This window comes from Cervus canadensis, chromosome 14 (genome assembly GCF_019320065.1).
Source record: "Cervus canadensis isolate Bull #8, Minnesota chromosome 14, ASM1932006v1, whole genome shotgun sequence".
In the NCBI taxonomy this organism is placed as follows: Eukaryota; Metazoa; Chordata; class Mammalia; order Artiodactyla; family Cervidae; genus Cervus; species Cervus canadensis.
This window is the reverse complement of record NC_057399.1, coordinates 26,896,143-26,921,250: the sequence shown is the minus strand read 5'-3', so window position 1 is coordinate 26,921,250 and position 25,108 is coordinate 26,896,143. Positions and strand designations below refer to the sequence as shown.

The following is a 25,108-nucleotide window of genomic DNA, read 5'->3' as shown; positions in this document are numbered from 1 at the left end:
TTATACTTTTGTTAAGAATTTGTCTGTTTCTTCTCAGTTGTCCATTTTATTGACACACAGTTGCTTGTAGTAGTCTATAATGATCCTTTGTATGCCTGTGGTATCTGTTAGAACTTCTTTCTCATTTCTAATTATATTGATTTGTGCCCTCTCCCCTTCTTTCTTGATGAGTCTGGCTAAAGGTTTATCAACTTTGTTTCTTTTCAAAGAAACAGCTTTTAGTTTCATTCATCTTTTCGATTGTTTTCATCATCTGTATTTAATTTATTTCTTCTCTGATCTTTATGATCTCTTTTCTTCTTCTAACTGGGTTGTTTGTTCTTCTTTTTCTAGTTGCCCTAGATGTAAAAGGTAGACTGTCTATTTGAGACTTTTCTTGTTTCCTGAGGTAATACTGTCTTGCTCTAACCTTCCGCTTAGGACTACATTCACAGCATCCCATAGGTTTTGGATCGCTGTGCTTTTGTCTCTAGGTTGTTTTTTTTTTCTTCAGTGATCCATTGATTGTTATTAGTTATTATAATATATTGGCTACATTCCCTGTGTTGTACAAGATATCTTTGTAGTTTACTTTACACATAATAATCTGTACCTCTTAATCCTCTACCCCTGTTTTGCTACCACCGCCCCCCTCCCCGCCCCGGCAGCTACAACTACTGCTTTGTTCTCTGTGTATGAGTGAGCTTCTTTTTCTGTTATGTCCACTAGTTTCTTATATTTTTTAGATTCACATGTAAGTGATATCATATATTTTCTTTATCTGTCTGAATTATTTCACATAGTATAATACCTTCCAAGTCCGTCCATATTGCTGCTAATGCAAAATTTTGTTCGTTCTTTATGGCTGAGTAGTATTCCATTGTATGCATATGTGTGTATGTATATATTCCATATCTTCCTTATTTTTCCTTATTCATTTATCTGTTAATGGAACTTAGGTTGCCTTCAAATCTTAGCTATTGAAAATAAACTGCTATGAACATTGGGGTGCATGTCTTTTTGAATTAGTGGTTTTCTTTTTCAGATATTTATGCTGGAGTGGGCTTGTTGGGTCACATGGTAGTTCTATTTTTAGTTTTTTGAGAAGCCTCCATACTGCTTTCCACAGCAGTTTACCAACCAGCATAGGAGGGATCGAATGCCCTGGGTTTTAGTCCATGTGTGATGAGAGCCAGTTGGAAGGATTTGAATAGGGAGTTAACAAGATTTTGCCATGTTAATTGCTTTATTTTGCCTACTGATTGGAGGGGGAAGTGGAGAGGAATGAAAACAGGGGACCAGTTAGCAGCTTGCTATGTAATTGAGGTAAGGATGGTGGCGGCTTGTTCTAAGGAAGACAGAGTGGAAGTCATGTCTAACGTGGTTGAACTCAGATGTGGCTCCTGCCACAACTCTTTCTGTTGTGGCTCCACTGAAGTGGTGGCACTAACCTAAGACAATCAAGTTTCTGCCACTTGAGTAAATTTCTAGCCAATCGGCGACCATTCTTTGAACCAACACCTGTGTTCTATACCATGCGTCAGGCACTCTGTTAGGTGTAATGGGTAAAGAAGTGAGCAAGACAGACACAGTCCCCACCCACGAGGCATTCAGGAGCAAAGAAAAGTGATGGATTAGAGTTACGATACAGGACATTGAGATAAGTGTGGTGAAAGGTACTCAAGGCATCACACAGCAGTGAGCAAGTCATTCTGGCAGGAGGCACAGGTGGTTGCAGAGGGTTTCCTCGGGCAGGAAGGGTGTTACAGGCAGAGAATAAAGTGGCAATGGGAAGAGCTGGATGTGGAGAAAAGCCAGTATCCAGAAGCAGTGAGGAGCTGCGGAAGGTGAGGCAGGATGCAGAGTCAGAACCAGGCTTGTAAAGGCCCTGGAATGCCTCGCTATGGCCATTGGACGTTATCCTGGAGGCACGGAGGAGTCCCAAACAGAGCCCACAGGCAGCGTGGAAAAATTGGAAATACGAATTCCTTTTGAACTGTTATTGCTAATTCTTCAGGATAGGTTTAGAATTTCAGAACAAAGATAATAATTACAGCACAATTTGAAATACCAAGCAAAAATTAAAATAGGCCTTCTGTCCAGCAAGAAGACTAGTTAAAATATTTTGCATTAAAATGAAAAAAACTATGTGTGTGATAAAATAGTATATTGCCATTAAATATATTTTCAGTGAATTCTTACCAGCCTGGGAAAGCGTTTATGATGTGTTTAACGAAAGAAGTAGGATCTAGGAATACAGCACAACGCACAATACACAGTCGGAAAGGAAAATTCCCCAATGATTCTCTCTGGGTACTGAGACTACATAAGATTGCCATTTTCCCCCCTTTTCTACATTTTAAAAAAATTTCACATGAATATGCATCAGTTTTATAATCAGAAAAACTGGTAATAAATAAAAATTTAAAATTAAATAAGGACTTAATATAATTAAAAAGCCTGGCCTTAAGAACCTGATTTGGAGGACTATATACTCTGGAAGCAGAACTGGGAGAACTTGCTGGCTGATATAATGTGGGGGAAAGACTATAAGATGACTAAAGCATCAATATTTTCTTTCTTTTATTTTTTTAACTTTTTATTTTATCTTAGAGTATAGCCAATTAATAATGTTGTGATAGTTTCAGGTAAAGGGCAAAGGGACTCAGCCATATATGCATTCATCCTCCCCCAAACTCCCCTCCCATCCTGTCTGCCACATAGCATTGAGCAGAGTTCCCTGTGCTAGACAGTAGGTCCTTGTTGGTTATCTCTTCTAAATATAGCAGTGTGTACATGTCCACCCCAAACTCCTTTACTCATCCTTCTGCCCATCCTTTCCCCTGGCGACCATAAGCTCATTCTCTAAGTCTGTGAGTCTCTCTCTTGTAGGTAAATTCATTTGTGCCATTTCTTTTTAGGTTCCACACATGAGAGATGTCACACGACATTTCTCCTTCTGTCTGACTGACTTCACTCAGTATCCCAATCTCTAGGTCCTTCCACTTTGCTGCAAATGGTGTTGTTTCATTCTTTTAATGGCCGAATAATAGTCCATTGTATATGTGCACCACATCCTCTTTACCCACTCCTCTGTCGATGAACGTTTAGCTTTCTTCCATGACTTGGCTATTGTAAACAGTAAAGGCATTGCGTTTTCAATGCTGCTTCATGCAGCAGCCAGAGCAATCCTGTGAAAACATTCCTCTGGGCATAACCCTCTACTGGTTCCCACCTGGCTCAGAATAAAAGCCAGAATCCTAGAGTCACTAATAGGGCCCCACCAAGCCACAGGTAACACCCACCCTGAGGTTATCTGTGGCTTGGTCCTCTCTTACCCTCTCCCCCAATCCCTTCCTCCCTCTGCTCAGGCTGTTTTGACTTCCTCCATATTTCTAAACATATTCACGTGTTCCTACCCCTGGGCCTTGATACCTGCCCTCTCCCTTCTGGGAACGGTTTCTCATCACTTGCCCCCTCACCTCCATCATATCTTAAACATCTCCTTATCAGTGAAGCCTTTCTGCCTCCCTCCCCCCCTGCTACCACCAAGCTGTAACTCTCTGGCATTCTGATGTTTTCTCTGCTTAATTTTTCTCACTATCATACATCATGATTTAAAATAACTATATATTTTATTTATATTTTTGTCTCTTTCACTGCAATGTAGATTGCAGGAGAGCAGGAATTTTATCTGTATTGTTTGCTGTGGTCTCCCCAGTTTCTGGGGCACAGAATTAACCATAAATAAGTGCTGTTTGACTGAATGAATGCCCATATCTAAATAAAGAACCCAAAACATTCCATTTACCACCAAAAGACCATCAGATTTACCATTGTTTAGTAAAGGCTATTAGACGGCTAGATTTCTTGGTGCATTTAGAGTTCATTAAAAAGAATTTTATTCCCGCAGGATTTTGTTTGCTGGTTTCTTTTTTTTCAGGAATAACCTAACTCTATTTGTGACTTAGAGATTAAGGGTTGGAGGAAGGTGACTGAGATGGGGAGCCCAGGATTGCCAAGAGCATATGAAAGCGCCATCTTTGGTGTGCTTGATCCAGCACGGGGTGCTGGATGTTCTGGTAGCACTTTTTTAAAAAACTTAATTTGCATGTTTTTTTTAAACACCAGAACATTTTGTATTGGGGTATGGCCAATTAACAGTGTTGTGATAGTTTCAGGTGAACGGTGAAGGGACTCAGTCATACATATACATGTATCCATTCCCCCCCAAACCCTGGTCTTTGGTAGCAACTTTAGGACTGGTTCTGGGTTGAAGAAGTGCTAGTCCAAGGGTGGCATCAGTGGTTTTCCCTCGGAGGGTTCCTGGCATCAACACCCAGCCTCCACTGAGAAAGCGACTCCAGGCCAATGTCAACACATACCCGGGCTGCACTGTGCTTGTGGCATCCGAGGTGGTGTCCCTTGCTTTTAATGTCAAAAGCTGCAGAGTCCCAGCCCAGGAAAAACACCCCCGCCTCAGCTGGATTGGCTTGGACCCCTGGAACCTTGGCCAGTGAGAGCCACTGTGCTGGGTGGAGGGTTCTGGAACTCAGGGTGAGGTTCTTGGAGACCTCACCCCTCCCTCCCACCTCGAGCCAGATATTTCCTCTCTACCTATCTATTTTTTAAAATTAATTTTTACTGGAGTATAGTTGTTCTTGGGCTTCCCTGGTGGCTCAGTGGTAAAAGAATCCACCTGCCAATGCAGTAGACATGGGTTCGATCCCTGGGTTGGGAAGATCCCCTGCAGAAGGAAATGGCAATCCATTCCGGTATTTTTGCCTGGGAAGTCTCATGGACAGAGGAGCCTGAGGGGCGATAGTCCATGGGATTGCAAAAGAGTTGGACGTAACTTAGCGACTAAACGACCACCATAGTTGCTTTGCAGTGTTGTGTTAATTTCTATTGTACAGCAAAGTGAATCAGCTGTATGTGTGTATGTATACATATATCCCCTCTTTTTTAAATTTCCTTCCCATTTCAGTCACCACAGAACACTGAGTAGGGTTTCCTGTGCTATATAGTAACTTCTCATTATTTGTCTATTTTATACACAGTATCAATAGCACATATATGTCAATCCCTTCTCCCAATTCAGTCCTCTCTTCCCCACTTGATGTTCATACTATTGTTCTCTACATTGGGTCTCTATTTCTGCTTTGCAAATAAGATCATCTATACCATTTTTCTAGATTCCACAAATATACGTTAATATACAATATTAGTTTTTCTCTTTCTGACTTCATTCTGTATGCACCTAACCTATTTTTGTATGGAAGTAACATAAGCAGAGCAATAGAATAGAAAGGGTTTACTCCATGCTGTCTTCACCCACTGTAGAAGCCTGAGGAGGAGATGAAGTCACTTACCAAAGGCTTCCCTGCTGTTGAGGGCCCAGGTAGTGAGGGAACTAGAACTCACCACACACTTACATCCCACCACACAGCTGGTGCCAGGTCCGGACTCTGAGCCCCCAGCACCAGTCGGGTCCAGTTCCCCGGTACCCTCAGTTCCAGCACAGGCCGTGCTCAGAAGCTGCAGAAATGGACGAAGGAAGTCTCAAGGGCGAGAACGGACACTGGCAAGTGTCAGCACAGGAAGGATTTCTGTGAGCCCTCCCCTGGAGCTCTTCCGTAGCGAAGAGGGAAGTCACATGAAGTTGCAAATGGCCTTGCTCCCGGCTGCAGTGAGTGGGCCTCAGAATTTGAGTCTTGCCAACCTATCCTGGTGCGCTGTGACTTGACTGTTCCCCACACTTCCTGATCCTGACCCCTTCCTCTAAGGTGGCTGCACATCCACCTCCCCAGCCCTCTGTCCTCACCCCCAACCAAACCCCCCTGCCGCCAAGCTTGAGCATCCTGCGTGGCAGTCCACACACCTGTGTGCATGGAGGCCCTGCCCCTGCCCACACCCTCCTGCAGGAAGAGTGGACGGCTATGCGTGGCCAGGACGGACATGCAGTCATCACTCTGGTACTTTGGGCAACTTCCCTGAGTTCAAATCTTTTCCTCGTGGCTGCTTTGGGATACTGCTGTGTGATGAAATGATGTAACTAACATACATGTAACTCCTCTGCCTGCATCTTGCTGCTGCTGCTGCTAAGTCACTTCAGTCGTGTCCGACTCTGTGTGACCCCATAGACAGCAGCCCACCAGGCTCCCCCGTCGCTGGGATTCTCCAGACAAGAATACTGGAGTGGGTTGCCATTTCCTTCTCCCCTGCCTGCATCTTAGAGGTGGTCAGAGGATGCAAGTTTTCACTGTGACTGGTTAGCGGGGCTGGTTGGAATTTATCAAACCCTGGTGAGTGGTGAGTGTTTTGTTTTGCAAATAAAAGATTTGCAGGCAAACTCTTCACAAGTAAGCTTGGAAGTGACCCACGCCAACTAGAGAAGCTGGACTGGAGCAGGTGTGCTCGTAAGGGCTTAACAACCAGCTTTCTGGTGGAAACATATGAATATGTGCATAATCACACACATATATACACATATGTGCACATATGTAATGTAAATTCAGTAAGTCCCCTAAGCACAAATGAATTCCATTCCAAGAGCACATTACATTCATAAGTCCAATTTGCTCATAAGTCCAGTGAAGTTAGCCTAGGTACCCAACTAACAGAATCAGCTATATAGTACTATACTGTAATAGGTTTATAATGCTTTTCACAGAAATAATACCTTAAAAAACAAACATAAAAATAGACATTTAAAATCTTACGGTATAGTACCTTGAAAATTATAGTAGTGCAGTACAACAGCTGGCGTACAGGGGCTAGCATCGAGTGAGCAGGCAAGAAGAGTTACTGACTGAAGGAGGGAGAGGGGGTGGGAGACGGTGGAGCTGGGGGACTGTCCACGACAGGAGATGGAGGGCAAGCTGCAGTTTGACCACTGCCGGCCCTGATGGCACAGGCTCTGGTTCGGCGTTGCTGGAAGCAAAGGTACGTTTGCATCTTTGAAAGTTCGTATGTAGGGGACTTACTGTGTAGACCTAGCTCAGGACCCAGACTGGAGGAGGGTCTGGAGGCACTGCTGAGGGGTCCCCACTCTGAGCTGACAGTGGAACCAGCAGCCCCGTGACCCTGTGTGTGCGCTGTACCAGCATTCAGCTCTCTGCCTGCTCTCAGGGTATTTTGGCTGATGCTTCATATCTGCCCAACAGATCTTACTCTGACTTCTCTTGTGGTCAACCAACTTCTCTTGGAATCACACAGGGAAGGGAAGTCTGGAAAACCAAGACTACGTTAAGTCTTAGCTAAACTGACTCAGTGTAAAAGTTACCACACTTCCATAGTACCAACTGCTTCTATTTTTTAAAAAAAATATATTTATTTCTTTGGCTGTCCTCAGTCTGAATTGGGGCATGTGGAATCTTTTAATTATAGCATGTGAACTCTTAATTGGGGCATGTGGGTATCTAATTCCCTGACCTAGGATCAAACGCTGGGCCCCTAATTGGGAGCATGGAGTCTTAGCCACTGGACCACCAGGGAAAAACCCCAAGTGCGTTTGGATCCTCTTACCACATTCTTCCAGGCCTCTATGCCTCTTCATGGAATGTTCTTCCCAACCATGGCACCTGGCAAACTCCTATTGCCCCTTAAAATCCCTGCAGAAATATCGCCTCCTCCAAGAAGAATTCCCTGATGCTTTCCCTCCAGGACCATCTGTACTTTGTATAGGATGACAGCCTATATTGCACTTGCTAAAGCTTCAAGAACAGAATCTCTAATCTTAAGAACTGAGCCAAGCTGTGCCTATTTTATAAATGAAGACATAGTAACTCAGAGTAGTTAATTAACTTGCCCAGGGTCACACAGGGGAGGAAACAATTAATATAACATCTGAGCTATAATTTACATAATGTCTGTGACTCTTCTTCTAATTATAACCTGTCATGACTAGAAAGCTGAGAAAAATTAGGTCCCTACCCATAAGAAACTATGTAGTGGAGGGGAAGAGAGCTGTCGTGTGGTCAGGCAGCTGACGAGATGGCCAATAGGAGCAGGGTGTGAGCGGGCTCTGGGAACGGGGTGCAGAGCAGTGATGAGGCGGTGCTTCTCCCTTCTTTCTCACAGTGGCACCCTCAGCCTCCAGGAGTGGCTTCTCCCAGCCTACAGAGGGGTTGGCGAGCCAGCAGTTTGCTGTGCTTTTCTGTCTAGCTCTCACAAAGGCTCTGGAGGTGGCCCGAGGCTGAGGTCACAGCAGTGCTGAGCCTGTCTCCAGGCTGCCCCCAGCCTGGCCAACAGGGAGAGGATGCTGCCCTCACCCCATGGGTCAGCAGCTGGGATTGGACCAAGGAGCGGGAGCCTGGGAGCCGGGGAGTGCGGTTCTAGCTGACTACTCACTGGATGGCTTTCTGTGGGTCCTATTCTTGTTTAGGACATTTGTTTCCTTATTTGGAAAACAAGCGGCCTCTGAAGGGTGCCTAAGATTTCTCATTCACTCCATCACTATCTGAGATTCTAGCTTGTCTGGATTTGGCATTTCCAAGGTTATTTGGCACAAGAGGGAGCCAAATCCTAGCTCCTGTTAGTGATGAGAGCTCAGAGGAGGTGATGAGGCGTGTGAGCTGAGTGTGATGGAGTGTGTGGGTTTGAGTGGTAGCAAAACCACTCAAGGGGTGTATGTGTGTATATGCATGTGTGCATCACTAAAGTTCTTACCACCACCTACATTTACCACTATCACACCCCACCCCACCGCCTTCATCTCCAGCCACTTGCTGCCTCCCTCTCTGCTCCAGCGGCACTGGCCTCTGGGTCTCCCTCAGGCTTCTGTGTGTGCCGTCTCTGCAGCTCGGAACCCTCATCCTCTAGACATCCACAGGGCCCCCCTTACTTTTTCCTCAGTGAGGCCTTCTCTAACTATCTCATATAAAATGATACCTCCAAACTCAGTCCATGTTTGTGTATTTTTACTTAGAAAAATTTGGTAAAATATACATAACATGAAGTTTACCTCTTTAACCATTTTTACAGGTAAAGTTCTGTAGCATTAAGTACATTGCCATTGTTTTGCAACCGTAACTTCCCACCATGTCCAGAATTTTCCCTATCTTCCTAAATGGAAATTGCATATCCATTTAACAATAACTCGCCATTCTGCCCTCCCTCAGCCCTTAGCAACCACCATTCTTCTTCCTGTGCTATGAATTTATCTACTGTAGATAGCTTATCTAAGTGGAGTGTCATACAGTATTTTTCCCCTTTTGACTAGCTTGTTTTACTTAGCATGATTGTCTTCAAGCTTCATCCACATTGTAGCAGGGGTCAGAATTTGCTTCCTTATTAAGGCTGTATAATATTTCATTTTATATGTACATGACACATTGTTTATTCATTCATCCCTTGGTAGATACTTGGGTTGTTTTCACTCTGACTTCTGTGTATACAGCTGCTGTGAACATGGGTGCACAAATATCTGTTGGAGCCCCTGCTTTTGATTCTTTTTCTGTGCTTTATTTTTCTGTGTGGCTTTTATTATCACCTAACAGTCCTCCATCTACCCCCAAATAGAGATGCAAATGATTTCTGCTTAGAAAAGATAATTCCAAAGGTGATAGTTATAGGGCCTTAAAGGACATTAACCAATTACATCTGACCTAGCAGTTTCATTTTAATTCCTTTTTAAAAAAAACTATAAATATTTAGTTCTTCAAAGTACTCTTTAAATCAGCTTTACCATCTTACTTGTTTCATCGTTAATGAGTTAATAAACCTTTGATACATGTTTGTTCTATATTTGATACATGTTCATTCTGTATTTGTATGAGATTCAGATGTAGTTTAGTCACTAAGTCATGTCCAGCTTGTTTGCAACCTCATGAACTGTAGCCCACTAGGCTCCTCTGTCCATGGGATTTTCCAGGCAAGAATACTGGAGTAGGCTGCCATTTTCCTCCTCCAGGGTATCTTCCTAACCATGGGATTCATAAGTGTGTGTGTATACACACACACACATACATACATACAAATTCCTTTTAAATATTCAGTTATATATTATATAATACATATATATATACATATCCTAGAGTAGGATGCTATTTCCTTCTCCAGGGGATCTTCCTGACCCAGGGACCAAACCCAGGTCTCCTGAATTGCCGGCAGGTTCTTTATTATCTGAGCCACCAGAGAAGTTGATATATGTATATATATTCTTTACACTTTGGTTTATCACAAGATATTGAATACGGTTCTCTGTGCTGTATGGTAGACCTTGTTTGTCTGTTCAACATACAACAGTTTGCATCTGCTAATCCCAGCTTCCCACTTCATCCCTCCACCATCCCCCACCCCCGCCCCCGGCTTTGGCAACCACCAGTGTGTTGTCCCAGCCCATGATTCTGTTTCTGTTGCATAGGTTCCTTTGTGTCAGATTTCAGATTCCACATACAAGTATGATATTTGTCTTTCTTTTTCTGACTAAATATGTCATTTAGTATAATCTCACTTTGCGTCCGCGTTTCTACAAACGGCAGTATTTCATTAAAAAAATTGTTTTTATTGCACTGTATTTGCTTTACCATGCTGTGTTGGTTTCTGCTGCACAGGAAACTGAATCAGCTACACATACACGTACATCCCCTCTTTTGGACTCCTTTCCCCTTTAGGTCAACTCAGGGCATTGAGTAGAGTTCTCTGTGCTGAACAGCAGGCTCTCATTAGTTGTCTAGATTATGCAGAGCATTAATAGTGTATATATATCAGTCCCATTCTCAAAATTCATCCCACTGTATCTTTCCCCCTTGGTATCCATCTACATCTGTGTCTCTATTTCTTCATAGGTGAGAATGTCTATACCAATTTTTTCCGATTCCACATATATGCATTAACATGCAGTATTTGTTTTTCTCTTTCTGACTTCACTGTTTGACAGTCTCCAGGTCCTTCTATGTCTCTCCAAATGATCCAATTTCATTCCTTTTTTTATGGCTAATATTCCGTTGTATATATGAACCACATCTTCTTTATCCATTCATGTGTCTGTGGACATTTAGTTCGTTTTCATGCCTTGGCTCCTGTGAATAATGCTGCTGTGAACATAGAGGAATGCATGTTATCTCTTTGGACTAGAATTTTGTTTGGATATATGCCCAGCACAGCGCTTGCTGGATCATGCAGCAATTCTATTTTGAGTTTTCCATCATATTCTTCATAGTGGCTGCAGCAACTATGTACCAACCACCAACAGTGTAGGAAGATTCCCTTTTCTCCACACCCTCTCCAGCGTTTGTTCCTTGTACAGTTTTCAATGATGGCCCTTCTGCCTGGTGGCTCAGATGGTAAAGAATCTGCCTGCCATGTAGGAGACCCAGATCTGATCCCTGAGATGGGAAGCTGTCCCGGAGAAGGGAATGGTTACCCACTCCGGTATTCTTACCTGGAAATTCCCTGGACGGAAGAGTCTGGTGGGGTCCATTCCATGGGGGTCACAAGAGTCGGCCATGACTGAACGACTAACACACTTTTTAATCAGACCGGGGTGAGTGGTACTTCGTTGTAGTGTTGATTGCATTTGAGAGTGAGATTTTTGACTTTTAAAAATTGATGCATTGACATTCCAGAAGTTTCTACTAGGAACTAGAATCTGCATTTGTGGGAGATTAAATGCTGGAGTAGTGTGTAGTGCTTCCCAAGCCAGGCTGGGGCTGCAGGTGTGCTGGGGTCCCCTCACTAGGGTGGAGCCACCGTGAGTGCACACGCTTACAGGGTCGCGGCCCTGCTGAGGTGTGGCCCTTGCTTGTACAGTCTGAAGATATGCACATCCCAGGGAGCTTATGAGGACCCGGATCTGTGGGGCCAGGAAAGAATGAGCCCCCTGATCCTCACAGTCTGCACAAGGTGGACACCATTTTGCAGGTGAGGGAACAAGCTTTGAGGGCTTAAGGAACTGAGATCATGGTGGTGTAAGGGGAATTAGAGACGGCAGACTGAGGTGAAGGTTCCGTGATGGTTCTCACATGATGGTTCTGTGTGTGATGCAATGGTGGGTGGGTTTTTTTCTGGGTTCCACAATTGCAGTGGAGATCAGAGCTGAGAGGGAAAAGTGTGAGGTCCTGTCTGTGGTAGAGGCAGCCTCACCCATGGGGGCAGACACCACTCGCGGGGGTAGCACACCTCCAGGGCTCTTGTGAGAGGAGCCAAAGGATAGGAGCCTTCAGCAGCTGCCGTCCCTCGTCATCCTGGTGACATGAGGACTGCCGGGGGGTGGGCGTGCCGCCTTGGCGGGGAGAGCAAATGCAAGAAAGAAGCTCTTTACCCCACTTCCTCCCATGGGGTCTAGGCAAGAATGATTTCTCCTGCCCCAAGCCAAGGGAGGGGACCCCAAAAGAACCACTTGTGAAGTTGGGGTGCTCGAACCCGCCCCCCACACTGGTGACCATCTTATCTGAGGGACTGGCTGATGGGAGGCCTTATTGATTGGTGGAGACAGTCTTCATGGGATGGCCACGTGAGAAGTCAAGGGTGCCTGGCCTTGTGCCCTCTGAGGGGTGAGGGGAATGGATGTCACTGAGCTTGTTGGCTGTTGGGACTTGGGGCTGCAGACTTGCTCAGGACAGAGCTCGGGTTGAAGATGGGTACACTTTAGAAAACTGTGGTTTGAGGGGCCAGTGGGGGGATGGAGCCGAGGGCTGGAGGGACCCCCAGTGCCTGGGGGCTGCTCATCATTTGTCTCCATTCAGCCCCTAGAGAGTGAACTGGATCAGCAGAAGGACTCAGACAGAGAGAGGCAGGTGACCTTGCCAAGAGCAACATCTGAGGTTGGGAAATCTCTGTCTAGCTCCCACCTATGCCCTTCCTTAAAGGGTCTGTTGCAGAGAGGGAGGGAGAGGGGGAAGCTAAGCCCTGCCCCCAGCACCTGGAGCCCAAGTCTAGCCAGCAGGTGGGGCAGCTTTTTGATTTTTTTTAAGATTGAAGTATAGTTGGTTTGCAATGTTGTGTTAATTACTGCTGCACAACAAAGCGAATCAGGTGTACATACGTGTACATTCTTTTTTTCAGTCTTTTCCATTATGATTTATCATAGGATGCTGAATATAGCTCTCTGTGCCATACAATAGGACATTGTTGTTTATCCAGTCTGTATATAAAAGCTTACATCTGCTAACCCCAACCTCACACTCCATCCCTCCCCCAACCCCCCCCACCTTGGCAACCACCAGTTGTTCTCTCTTTCCATGATTCTGTTTTACAGATTGGTTCATTTGTGTCATATTTTGGATTCCATGTATAGCTAATATCATATGGTATTTCTTTCTGACTTAGTCCACTTAGTATGATAATCTCTGGTTGCATCCATGTTGCTGCAAATGACATTATTTGATCTTCTTTATGGCTGAGTAGAATTCCATTGTGTATATGAACCACATCTTTATTCATTCATCTGTCCAAGGACATTTAGGCTGTTTCCATTTCTTGGCTATTGTGAGTAGTGCTGGTATGAACGTAGGGCTGCATATATCTTTTTGAATTATAGTTTTGTCTGGATATGTGCCCAGGAGTGGGCTTGCTGGATCAAAATGGTAATTCTATTTAGTTTTCTGAGGCACCTCCATACATTTCTCCACAGTGGCTGCACCGACTTATATTCCCACCGACAGTGTAGGAGGGTTCCCTTTTCTCTATACCCTCTCTAGCCTTTGTTATTTATAGACTTTTTAATCATAGCCATTCTGACTGGTGTGAGGTCATACCTCACTGTAGTTTTGACTTGCATTTCTCTAATAGTTAATAATGTTGAGTATCATTTTATGTGCCTACTAGTTATCTATCTTTCTTCTTTGGAGGTTTAGGTCTTCTGCCCATTTTTGGTTATGGTTGTTAGGTGCTTTTTTTGTTTTTTGTTTAGTTTTATGAGCTGTTTATATATTTTGGAAATTAAACCCTTGTTGGTTGCATTATTTGCCAATATTTTCTCCCATGCTGTAGGTTGTCTTTTCATTTTGTTGAAGGTTTCCTTTGATGTACAAGAGCTTGTAAGTGTATTAGGTTCCATTTGTTTATTTTTGCTTTATTTCTTTTGTCTTGGGAAACTGACCTAAGAGCATACTGGTACAACTGATTTCAGAGAATGTTCTGCCTATGTTCTCTATGAGTTTTATGGTCTCATGTCTTAAGTGTAAGTGTTTAAGAGGTGGGACAGCTTTGACAAAATAGCTATTGAGGTTTGCAAAAGACAGGAACCTGGAGAGAAAAGTGTAAGGACCAAAAGACCAAAAAATGTAGTGCTGAGTTCATCAGCTGTGACAGAACAGGAAGTCCTAGCACAGTTGGGAGCAGCTGGAAAAATATAAGTCCTTGATTTCCGTGTCTCAGTTTCCTCATCTAGATAATGGGCACACTAGCTGAATCTACCTCTTGGAGCAGCTGTGGGGATTGTGTTAATCTGTGTAAAGTGTTGGAACATTGCCTGGTCCACATAGAAGGTGCTAAAAGATGGGCTATTTCTCATTCTCCAAGTCGTGACTTCCACACACATCAGTGTTTTCTCTCCACCTTCCTTGAAGTGGACATCTCTGTGTGATGAGATTTGCCTTTGGTGAGAGGGGACAAAGGTGGGGATGGGGCCCCTGGGGCTAGGCTGCAGGAGGCTACTTCAGGACCCCTGGTGCAAGACAGAGTTCCATCCCGAAAGGCTTGCAGCAGCCCCGACTCGAAGACCCTCAGGGACTGGACTGGGCTTTGTAGGAAGACTGGGCAGTGTGTCCACAGAGAAAAAGTGTGAAGGGCATTTTGCTTTAGAAACAGGACTAGATACTCTGTACTGGGGAACTGGGTGCCCCCAGCCCACCACTGGCAGCCCAAGAGTTACACACAATGAGCTTCAGAAAGCAGAATTACAAAGAGATCTGAAGAACACTCAGCCAGAGGATGTGGGGGAGATGCTATGGGAAACATTTCCTTCTACACTCCCAGTGCAGGGGGCCCAGGTTGATTCCCATGCGGACTCTGTTGGGGATGTGGAGCTTTAGCCACTGAATCACCAGGGGTCCCTCAAGTGCTCTGGGATCCTCTTGCCATGTTCTTCCAGGCCTCCAGGATCCCATGCCTCTGCACAGAACGTTCTCACCAACCACAGTATCTGGCAAACCCCTGTTGTGCCTTAAAAACCCTGCAGAAATATACCTCCTCCAAGAGGAATTCCCCGACAGTTTCTCTCCAGGACCAGTTCTGTACTTTGCAAATGACTGCCAGTATTGCACTTCCTGAGCTTCATGGACAGGATCTCTAAGCTTAAGAACTGAGCCAAGCTGTGCCTATTTTACAGATAATACAGAGTAGCTCAGAGTAGTTAATTAACTTGCCCAGGGTCACAGAGAGAGAATATAAGTAATATAACAGCCGAGCTGTAGCTTACATCCCTGTCTGTGACTCTTCTAATTATAACCTGTCATGACTAGAAAGTTGAGAAAAACTAGGTCCCTACCCATAAGAAACTATGTAGTGGAGGGGAAGAGAGCTGTCGTGTGGTCAGGCAGCTGACGAGATGGCCAATAGGAGCAGGGTGTGAGCGGGCTCTGGGAACGGGGTGCAGAGCAGTGATGAGGCGGTGCTTCTCCCTTCTTTCTCACAGTGGCACCCCCAGGCCTCCAGGAGTGGCTTCTCCCAGCCTACAGAGGGGTTGGCGAGCCAGCAGTTTGCTGTGCTTTTCTGTCTAGCTCTCACAAAGGCTCTGGAGGTGGCCCGAGGCTGAGGTCACAGCAGTGCTGAGCCTGTCTCCAGGCTGCCCCCAGCCTGGCCAACAGGGAGAGGATGCTGCCCTCACCCCATGGGTCAGCAGCTGGGATTGGACCAAGGAGCGGGAGTCTGGGAGCCAGGGAGTGCGGTTCTAGCTGACTACTCACTGGATGGCTTTCAGTGGGTCCTATTCTTGTTTAGGACATTTGTTTCCTTATTTGGAAAACAAGGGGCCTCTGAAGGGTGGCTAAGATTCCTCATTCCCTCCATCACTATCTGAGATTCTAGCTTGTCTGGATTTGGCATTTCCAAAGTTATGTCACCAGAGGGCGCCAAATCCTAGCTCTTGCTAGTGATGAGAGCTCAGAGGAGGTGATGAGGCGTGTGAGCTGAGTGTGATGGAGTGTGTGGGTTTGAGTGGAAACAAAACCACTCAAGGGGGGTGTGTGTGTGTATGCATGTGTGTATCACCAGAGTTCTTACCACCACCTACATTTAGCACTATCACACCCCACCCGACTGCCTTCATCTCCAGCCACTTGCTGCCTCCCTCTCTGCTCCAGCAGCAGTGGCCTCCAGCTCTCCCTCAGGGCCTGTGTGTGCTGTCCCTGCAGCTTAGAACCTTCATCCCTAGACATCCACAGGGCCCTCTTCCTTTCAGTGAGGCCTTCCCTAACTATCCCATGTAAAACAGTACCTTTAAACTGATTCCATGTTTGTGCACTTTTATTTAGAAATGCATAATACGTTTTACCTTTTTAAGCATTTTTAAGGTTAAAATTCTGAGGCATTAAGTACATTCTTATTGTTGTACAACTATAACCACCACCCATGTCCAGAACATTCTCCATCTTCCTAAATGGAAACTATATCCATTAAACAAGAGCTCCCCATTCTGTCCTCCCTCAGCCCTTACCAACCAGCATTCTTCTTCCTGTGTCTATGAATTTACTCTAGATAGCTCGTATAAGTTGAGTCATACAATATTTGTCCCTTTTTGACTAGCTTATTTTACTTAGCATGTTTGTCTTCAAGCATCAACATGTGTCAGAATTTGCTTCCTTATTAAGGCTGTATAACAGTCCATTTTATCTGTATACATCTTGGGTATTCATTCATCCCTTGATACTTGGGTTGCTTCTAGTATGACTACTGTTTATTAAGTTGCTATGAACATGGGTGCACAAATATCTGCTGGAGTCCCTGCTTTTGATTCTTTTTTTGTGCTTTATTCTTCTGCTTGGCTTTTATTATCATCCAACAGTCCTCCGTCTACCCCCAACTAGAGATGCAAATAATTTCTGCTTAGAAAAGATAATTCCAAAGGTGATAAGTTATAGGGCCTTAAAGGACATTAACTGATTATATCTAACCTAGAGGTTTCATTCTAAGTCCTTTAAAAAAACTTTATACTTAGTTCTTCAAATTACTCTTCCCATCTTACCTGTTTCATCAATTAGTGAGTCAATAAATCTTTGATACATGTTCATTCTATATTTGTATGAGTCAGATTTTCCTTTTATCATTATAGTTTATTTACAATGTTAATTTTTACTGTATGGCAATGATTCAGTTATTGTCCCGTCGCTAAGTCATGTCTGACTCTTGCCACCCCACAGACTGCAGTCTGCCAGGCTCCTCTGTCCTCTGTGATAGCAGCGGGGGATGGGACAGGGAACGTTTTCCTTCTGCAGTCCACTTACGCAGGGCCACCTCCCCTCCCTGGAGATTTCTTGGGGAAGGTAATTCACCGCTATTTCCCTCCCTCACTGAGAAGCCAGAGGGCTCCTGTGTCCCCTGCAGTGTGCTCCCAGGAGGTGGACGAGACAGTGGACTTATTCTACTGGCTGACACAGCCGCTTGTGTTTCCTAGCTGAGTTGGCTTCACAGAACCTGCCCGTTTAGGTAATGGGCTCTGGGCACTGAGCAGGCCCCACGGGATGGGTAGGAGGTGGCCTTTTGGGATGAGGACATCTTTCCCCCACTTTCAGTCTTGTCCCTCCCCTGAAACACGAAGACACTCAGCCGGGGCCAAGAGGTGACGTTCTTGTTTATTGTTGCGGCAACTCTTACAGACATTAGCGTTCAGTTAAATAAAGGAAGGGAACACATTAAATACATCACAACCCCCAAAACAGTACGGAGGAGGGGAGGGCGGGCCAGCCCAGTGACCAGACTGTCAGGGGAAATACATTCAGTGGGTGTGCGGCATCAACATTCCAGGCTCACGTGTATATATATCTTATTTATATCTATTTATAATTATATATAAGAGATCATTGAGTTTTGTGTATACAAAGAACCATATTGTTACAAATACAATACTATACTTCTCCCAACGCTTTACAATAAGCTCTATTTCACCCTCTTTACAGAACAATAGTACAAGTCCAAACTCTAGGGGCTGTGCTGAGTATGTACAAGGAATATCCTCCCCACACAGTCCTCACCATGGCCTTGACGGAGGGTTGGGACATAAGATCAGGGTTGTGTGTTCAAGTCGGCCTCAACCAGGGAAGGGGCAGATGGACACGAAACTCAAACCAGCAAGTGGCCTTGGGAGTGGGAGAGTAAACACGCCTCAGAGGAGGTGCCCCTAACTGTAAACATTGGTAAGCCTCACTGCTGGGCCCAGGGACCCAAGAAGGGCTCGTGGGCGGGTCTCATCTGCGTGCAGACGGGGTGGCGGGTGTGACCGGGATAGCGGGAGCGATGGGGAGGTAGTAGGTTACTCTGGGACTCTCTGAGGCCGGGGCCGATGGACAATGTTGGGAAAGCAGACCCGGATGCAGGGACTCAGAGTCCAGGGCCCTGTGATGGGCTCCAGGCCTGGAGGAGCCGCTCCCGTGAGGGGAGCAGGCTCGGCACTGGTCTCTGGGGGCTTCATCCTCTCGTGAACCCAAGGCTGAGGGTGGCTCCCTGAAATGGTCACATTTGAGAAGGCAAGGCAGGGCGGGTTCTGGCACACCCTGGCTGGACCAGGAGGGAGTAGATGGATCTGGGCATCTATCCCCAAAGCTGAGTCACCAGAATGTCCAAGCCAAGTGGCAAGAGTGGCTTTTTGCCCAGGGCCACGTTTGGGAAGGCTGCTCTGTACATAGTTTTCGCCATTACCTGGGGTTTTCAGATATTTACATATGTAACTATATATACTGGGATATCAGAGGGAAACAGGCCATCACTTCCCGTGAGACTTCCCAAACGGAGTGTCTGTTAAGATCCTGCCTCCTGGATAACTTCTGAAGATAGGCTGACTCCCCTCCACCCAGAGGGAGCAGGCAGGTAAGAACATACTACAGCCGACTGAACCTCCACCAAGCTAGAGATCTGGCTATCCGGGTGTGAGGAGCCACTGTTATTGACACAAAGGTGTGTGGTGGGATAATCTTCCACTAAAATGTTAGTCTCCTAGGAGAGTTTACCAAACTGGCCTTGTCAAAAACACCTGTCAAACCTCCTAAGATTGTGCAGTAGCAATAGGAAGTGTAGCCTGCCTCCTCCTCTCCTTTGGGTGAAGACGCTTCATTGCAATTACGTGGGGATGTGCCGGTGGGGTGCCTGTCCAGTGGCCGACCACCGACGCCTCTGAAGGGGCGTGGGGGCAGGCGGCCTGAGAGCTCACCTGGGAGCAGAGGGCACGAGCCGCTCTCCGGTTATTTCCCAGGACCACCCAGAATGCTGCATTCCTGTTTTACCCACTCTCTCTGGCAAAGGTAAGGTGAACTCAGGACTCCTGAGTATTTAATTGTATGCCATCAGACACTACAGTTTGGTAAACGGTACTGGGGTTCGTGGCTCCTCATGTTCGCAGTGGGTTAGCCTTGGGGCTGGTCTCCTACTTAGCAGCAGCTTAGCAACATTCAGCTAACTGTCCTCAAAAGTCGTCCAGGGGTCCCATACTGCCCACCCTGGACCCTTGGAGAAGGGGCAGCCCCTCTCCCAGGGGGGATGTGTGGGCAGCATAGCCCCTCTTTGGAAGGGTCTGACCCACGGTCACACTGGGAGTCCAGCCACTAATGCCACTGAAGCACCTGGCTTTCCTGCCTACGCAGAAAACTCAGCACAGAGATCCCGGGGCACGATTACACAACCTCTCTGGCGGAAGTCTCTTGTTCCCAGTCTTTTCTGATTCACTTTCTCCCTCCCTGAAATCCCTCTGTTCGAGGTATAAATCCATCTACCCAACATGTGCTCACCAGGTTGCTATTTCCACAGACACAACATAAAGAGCCCAGATGTTGAGAACAGGGACTATAATAATATCACAAAATAGTTTCTCTGACCCTGTCTCTGTGGAGGTCACGAACAGAACACAACGAAAACCAAACGAAGCCACACCCCACCCACATGAAAACAAAAGTGCTCTTTGGACCAAGAGTAAGTGAAAACTGGCTCAGAATCATGGTATTACGAAAACATCTGCACCGAACTGAGACGAACGAAACCCACGGACATGAGGCGCCTGATGAGAACACGTAACATTCCACACCAAGTAAAAGCTTTTTCAGGCCCCCGAGGCAGCAAGATGTTTTTGGAATTCATCTGGGGATTCTTAGGCATCGCCTGAGGTCACAACTGTCCCCTTAGTTTTGTGGTCTATGTATGGCGCTGGCCTCTCAAATGTCACATCCTGCCTCGTGGTCCTGAGAAGAGGAGGAGGCTGGTCCCACCTTGGACCAGGAAGCGTTAACACGATCACACTGGGTTCCTCATCTTCAAGGCGAGCAGTCCATCCTGTCCAGACTCCCAGTGTGTGGGGGGTGTGTGTGTTGGGGTGGGGGTGCATGGGAGTCCAGCAGAACCCGCTGAGCCAAGGAGCTGCTGGCAGGGCTGGACCTCAGCCTCAGAGGGCCGCCTCTCTCCGGACAGGGCTCCCCAGCCCCTGTGGCCCTCACCTGGGGGAAGGGGCCTTACAGAGAGGCCATGTGGGTTTTCCAGGGGCTCTGGCTGCCTCACTGGTGGTGGGGAGGAGGGCAGGGTGGAAGATATGCAAGTGAGACGTGTGTACGTATGTGTGGTGTGGAAGGGGGCAGAAGTACCTGCCTGTTTATCTAACGGTTGGTAACCTCTGGAATCGCCCAGTTCTCTGCACAGGTATCCACCTCACAGTCGTTCCCCTTCTGTCCCGGGGTGAAAAGGTTCACATTAGAAAATTATGTTGAAACTAAAACTGGCTATAGAAGAGGCATAAGGTTGGCTCAGAAATTCTGCAAGGAAATAGCATATGATGCCCCAGGTACACGGTGGGCCGGCCCCCCATTACCACCATATTCCCATGAACTGACTGGGGGAGAGCACACATCAGCCACTGGATCGTAGGCACTGCGGAATCGGCTTCCCCACCGTCCCGAGGGGCTCCTCCTCGGAGGTCTGCACCTCTCGGAAAGGGAGGGCGCGGGGTGGCGACAACCCTCCTCAGGCATCCCCCTCCCTCAAGGGAAGGACCTTCAGGAAGGTCCTCGGCAGATTCTGGGTGGCTCTGACCTGCTCTCCAGCCTCAAGGGAGTGCATACAAAACTTCCCTGGCATTTGAAACAAAGAAAGCAAACTGGAGAGAGAGAGAGAGAGAGGGAGGGAGGGAGGTCGCTGTGGATTCTTTTCCTCCATGTCAAACCGAGTGCTGGGCGTGAGAGGGGAAGGTCTCAGTGGGCACACAGATGCAGCACGAGAAACACAACCACAAGTGAGGAGAGTCCTCCATGCAAGCCACCCCGGGGCGCGGCCTCAGATGTAGACGGGCTGCTCCTGTGCCGTCAGCAGTCTGTACATGGCAGCCGGCATCGTCTTCATGTGGATCTGCAGGCAGAAACACAGGGCGGCGGCGGGCTGGGGCTCCGGAGCTGTGTGGGCGTCTTGCAAGGTACACCCCCTTCCCCCCTCACCCCATTTCTAACACGGATCTGACCCAGGCAGCCTCCAGGAAGAGCAGAGTCCATGGGCTTTCTAAAACATTAGGGGTGATAGTGAGTGAAGAATGAACACCAGGATGCTCTACTTTCCCCAAAGCTCTGGCTCTCCACCAGGCTTTGGCTTTTTTTTTTTTAAGGAGAAAATCCCTTAAAACAGGAGGAGGACCACTGTGGGGTTTTGGCTGCTCCTGCCTCCCTCCCTCCCCTAGAACAGCTGTTCAGACCCCTGTTCAGCCTGGCCGTACCAGGGAGCTGCTGATTAGACTTGAATCTGAGACTTAAATCTTGCAGGCACATTTGGTGGGATTAGCTGGGAAAAATGGAGAAAACTTGGGTAGCCATGGGGAGAATATGCCCAGATTAGAGAACTAGAAGAGGAGGAGGGTAGACGCTGCTGGAGGAGAAGGCTGAGGTGATGTGATGATGTTTTTGAGAATCAGCTGTCAGACAACCAGTTACTGGGTTTAAATTCTGGTCCAAGACAGTTTGGTTGTGGAGATGTGTTCAGGATGTGGAAGAACTCTCAGGAGGGTTTCCTGGCTGGGATGAGGGGTGCCAGGGTACTCCCACCCCGGGCCCCTCCCTTACCTCCCCCACGGCGTTGGAGAGGATGTGGACGATCTTCTCGTGTGGGGTGGCCACCACGCTCTGCCCGTTGATTTCAATGATGCGGTGTCCCACACGGACGCCTCCTCTCTCTGCTATTCCCCCTCGCATGAGGCTGCAAATCTGTCAGAGTCAAAGGCCAAATTTAGTCAGAGGCCAAGTGACCCATCCCAGGGGGAACTGCCTGTTAGGAAACCCACTGGGGCAGGAGACTGTCTTTTCTAGAATTTTCCACCCCCATGCTCTCATCTCTGAGAAGCTGCCATGGTCAGGCTCTGGACGTTTACATCTTTGTTTCTACAAGCAAGTGGACTGTGGACCCCCAGACGGCCCCCTCATGTTCACGCAGTCTGCACAGGGAACACAGCACATCAGTGGATTTCACGGCCCCGTGAATTCAGACTACTTTTCATCCCGGCTCAGCTTTGGTAAAAAGAACTGTCTGGGCCTGTCACAGAGCTGCCAGTGTTTTCAAACCGTCAGTCTGTGTCACGCAGGTCGGTGTTATCTGGGACTCAAACACTGAACTGGGTGATGCTAGCAGCTGGCTTTTTAGGGTCGGTTGCATGACTTACGCTGGGGCTAGAACCTGCTAGAACCCCGCTGCGTGTGCCACAGTTTGGCCAGCTGGCGGGCAGAAGCTCAGCGGTCCTTGCTCCACTCCCCCCTGGCAGAAATGACAACGTGGCTGTTTTCTGTCTCGGTGCAGCCAGCAGGCACGGTGGTGGGCAGAGGCTGGAGGCTGGAGGAGGGCTCTGGCCTGCACCCTGCAGCTGCAGGCACCCCCACCTCACCCACAAAGCAGCTGCAATTGTCCCAGGGGAACACGGTTTGAGTTAACAGAGCTGACTTCACTCCTGACTCTGCACCTTTCTCTAAAAAGCCTATGCAGACGACACCGCAACATCTCGGGACAACACGCTTTCTGTGTCTGTGAGCATGTGGACCCTGCAGCCTGTCAAGTCCTCTGGGAGTCAGGCCCTTAGGTGCTTCCCACACTTGGGAGAAAACTGGGGGCTGTGCATCTCTTCTAGGGCAATCCTCTGTTAACAGCTGAACAACTTCTAATATTATTAAACTTTGGAAAAACACACAGAGGAAGTTTAAACAGGTAAAAACAGGTTGTCAGACCAAAACTATAAGGAATAACCTTGGCTCTTCTCTTAAGAAGGAAATGAGGCTACGTGGGTACAAAAAATAGATAAAGTGGGTTAGGTATTTCAACTCCAACTGGGAACTTCAAAGGTATTTCTTAAGACACACTTGGAATAAAATTTTAATTACCTACAAGTCAATTAAAATTTAAAGGAAGAAAAAGTGTAGGTTTTTCTATCTGAAAAGATGAATGCAAAGATCTATAATATCCAGAAGGTTAGAGATTTGTCACCAAAGCCCAGAATTACTATGAGTCTAGACCAAGGCAAACCAGGATGAAAAGGGAGTAGTACTGAATACGGGGTTTCTGTTTGGGGTAAAGAAAAAGTTTTAGAAATACAGTGTTGATGGTTACAACCACTTCATGAATGTCCTATAAAGGCACTGAATTGTATGTTTAAACATGGTTTAAATGGCAAACTTACTACTGTGTATGTTTTATGACAATAAAGGGGAAAAAAGGGAAGTACTGAGTTGACCAAAAATTTGTTTGGGTTTATTCCATAACATCTTGTGGAAAAACCCAAATGAACTTTTTGGCTAACCCAGTATTTGAAGGCAGACATCCAAGTGATGAAAATACACTTTATCCCCAAAGTGCCAAGAAGGCAAGGAGGAAATTATTCACGCATAAGCCCCACAGGGCTGGGTTCTCAGCCAAGGCTGTGGGGAAGGTGGGTACCTCCCAAGCTATCTCAAGTTGGCAGCTGGGAGGGCCAGCCTGTGCATCACAGAGACACTGGTCTCCAGGGACCACCGCTCTGGGAAGGCCCTTCTCCTCCCAGGGAAGGCACTGAATTCTCTGCCCATGGAGGAAGTGGGTCTGCCTTCACCCATCCATCCCTCTCTTGCCAGATTCTTTCTGGGAACTGACCAGCTTTAAAAAATATCCCCCAAAGACCCAAACCCTGGGCCTTGGTTTCGTGGGTCAGACTTCTGGAATAGGTATGGGGCTGAACTTACAATTCCGTTCTGGACACTGAACCCCAGCTGGTAGCGAAGGTCCGGTCTCCTGATCAGCACGGTGGTCACCGGCGGACACCTCACGATATTCAGCTTCACCCGGGCCTGATTCTTCAAGCCCTGAAGTGTAAAGAGAAGGGAAACTGATGACCATCGAGGCTGTCACAAGGTAAGGGCAGACGGCACCACAGGCAGAAGACGCTGCACTGAGCCTCGGTACTTGGCCAGCTCTTGCAGTGCCCCTCGTCCAGGCGGACAGCGCCCGAGCCGGACAGTCCAGGCGAAACTCTGTTAACCTAGGGGAGAAAACTGCCGGGCTTACATGGAGCCCTTGTGTCCCACTCAGCCTGCGACGAGACTAGTTTCTGTGAGCAGGGAAATGGGCTGCGTTTAAGGCTTCTGAAAAAAGCAGTCATCTGTACAGTTGAGAGAAAAACTGCCACGTGTGGTTTCTGGCTTGAAGGATGAAGGATGTGCAATCTCTCTTCTAGACAGGTGAGAGACAGGCTTTCAAAAGGGACTTTACTCTGAAAGTCACAGTCGTAGCAATTCCTCCTTTTCTAACAAAGGACATCTAACTCATAGCAATGGCCCAATTCATCTCTCACCCCTGAGGGGTCCTACTTCCCCATTCTCTCTGCCTGTCAGGGATCTTACAGTTAATGAACATTTCCAGGTGCATGTGGGGAGAAGCAGGGTACAGGGGCAGGTCGGCAGTCAGGGAAGACCTCCTTGGGAGACTGAAGAGGGTGGTAGGACCAGCGCTGGCAGAGCAGGAAGCAGAAGGAAAAAGGTCTTGGAGATCATCTTCT

General features: G+C 47.0%; 1 protein-coding gene across 4 annotated transcripts in view; it reads right to left on the bottom strand.

The window, feature by feature from the left end:
- Positions 1-17,695: 17,695 nt before the first annotated feature.
- The window catches only part of APBA1 (amyloid beta precursor protein binding family A member 1), a 230,763-nt gene continuing 223,350 nt past the window's right edge, over positions 17,696-25,108 (bottom strand). For all 4 annotated transcript variants that reach the window (XM_043486837.1, XM_043486836.1, XM_043486841.1 and 1 more), the window contains 3 exons: positions 24,297-24,416; positions 22,161-22,301; positions 17,696-21,459 (listed from right to left, as the gene is read on the bottom strand). In XM_043486837.1, coding sequence (XP_043342772.1) covers positions 21,388-21,459; positions 22,161-22,301; positions 24,297-24,416 — 333 coding nt within the window. In that variant the 3' untranslated portion in view covers positions 17,696-21,387. The remainder of the gene's footprint in view (positions 21,460-22,160; positions 22,302-24,296; positions 24,417-25,108) is intronic.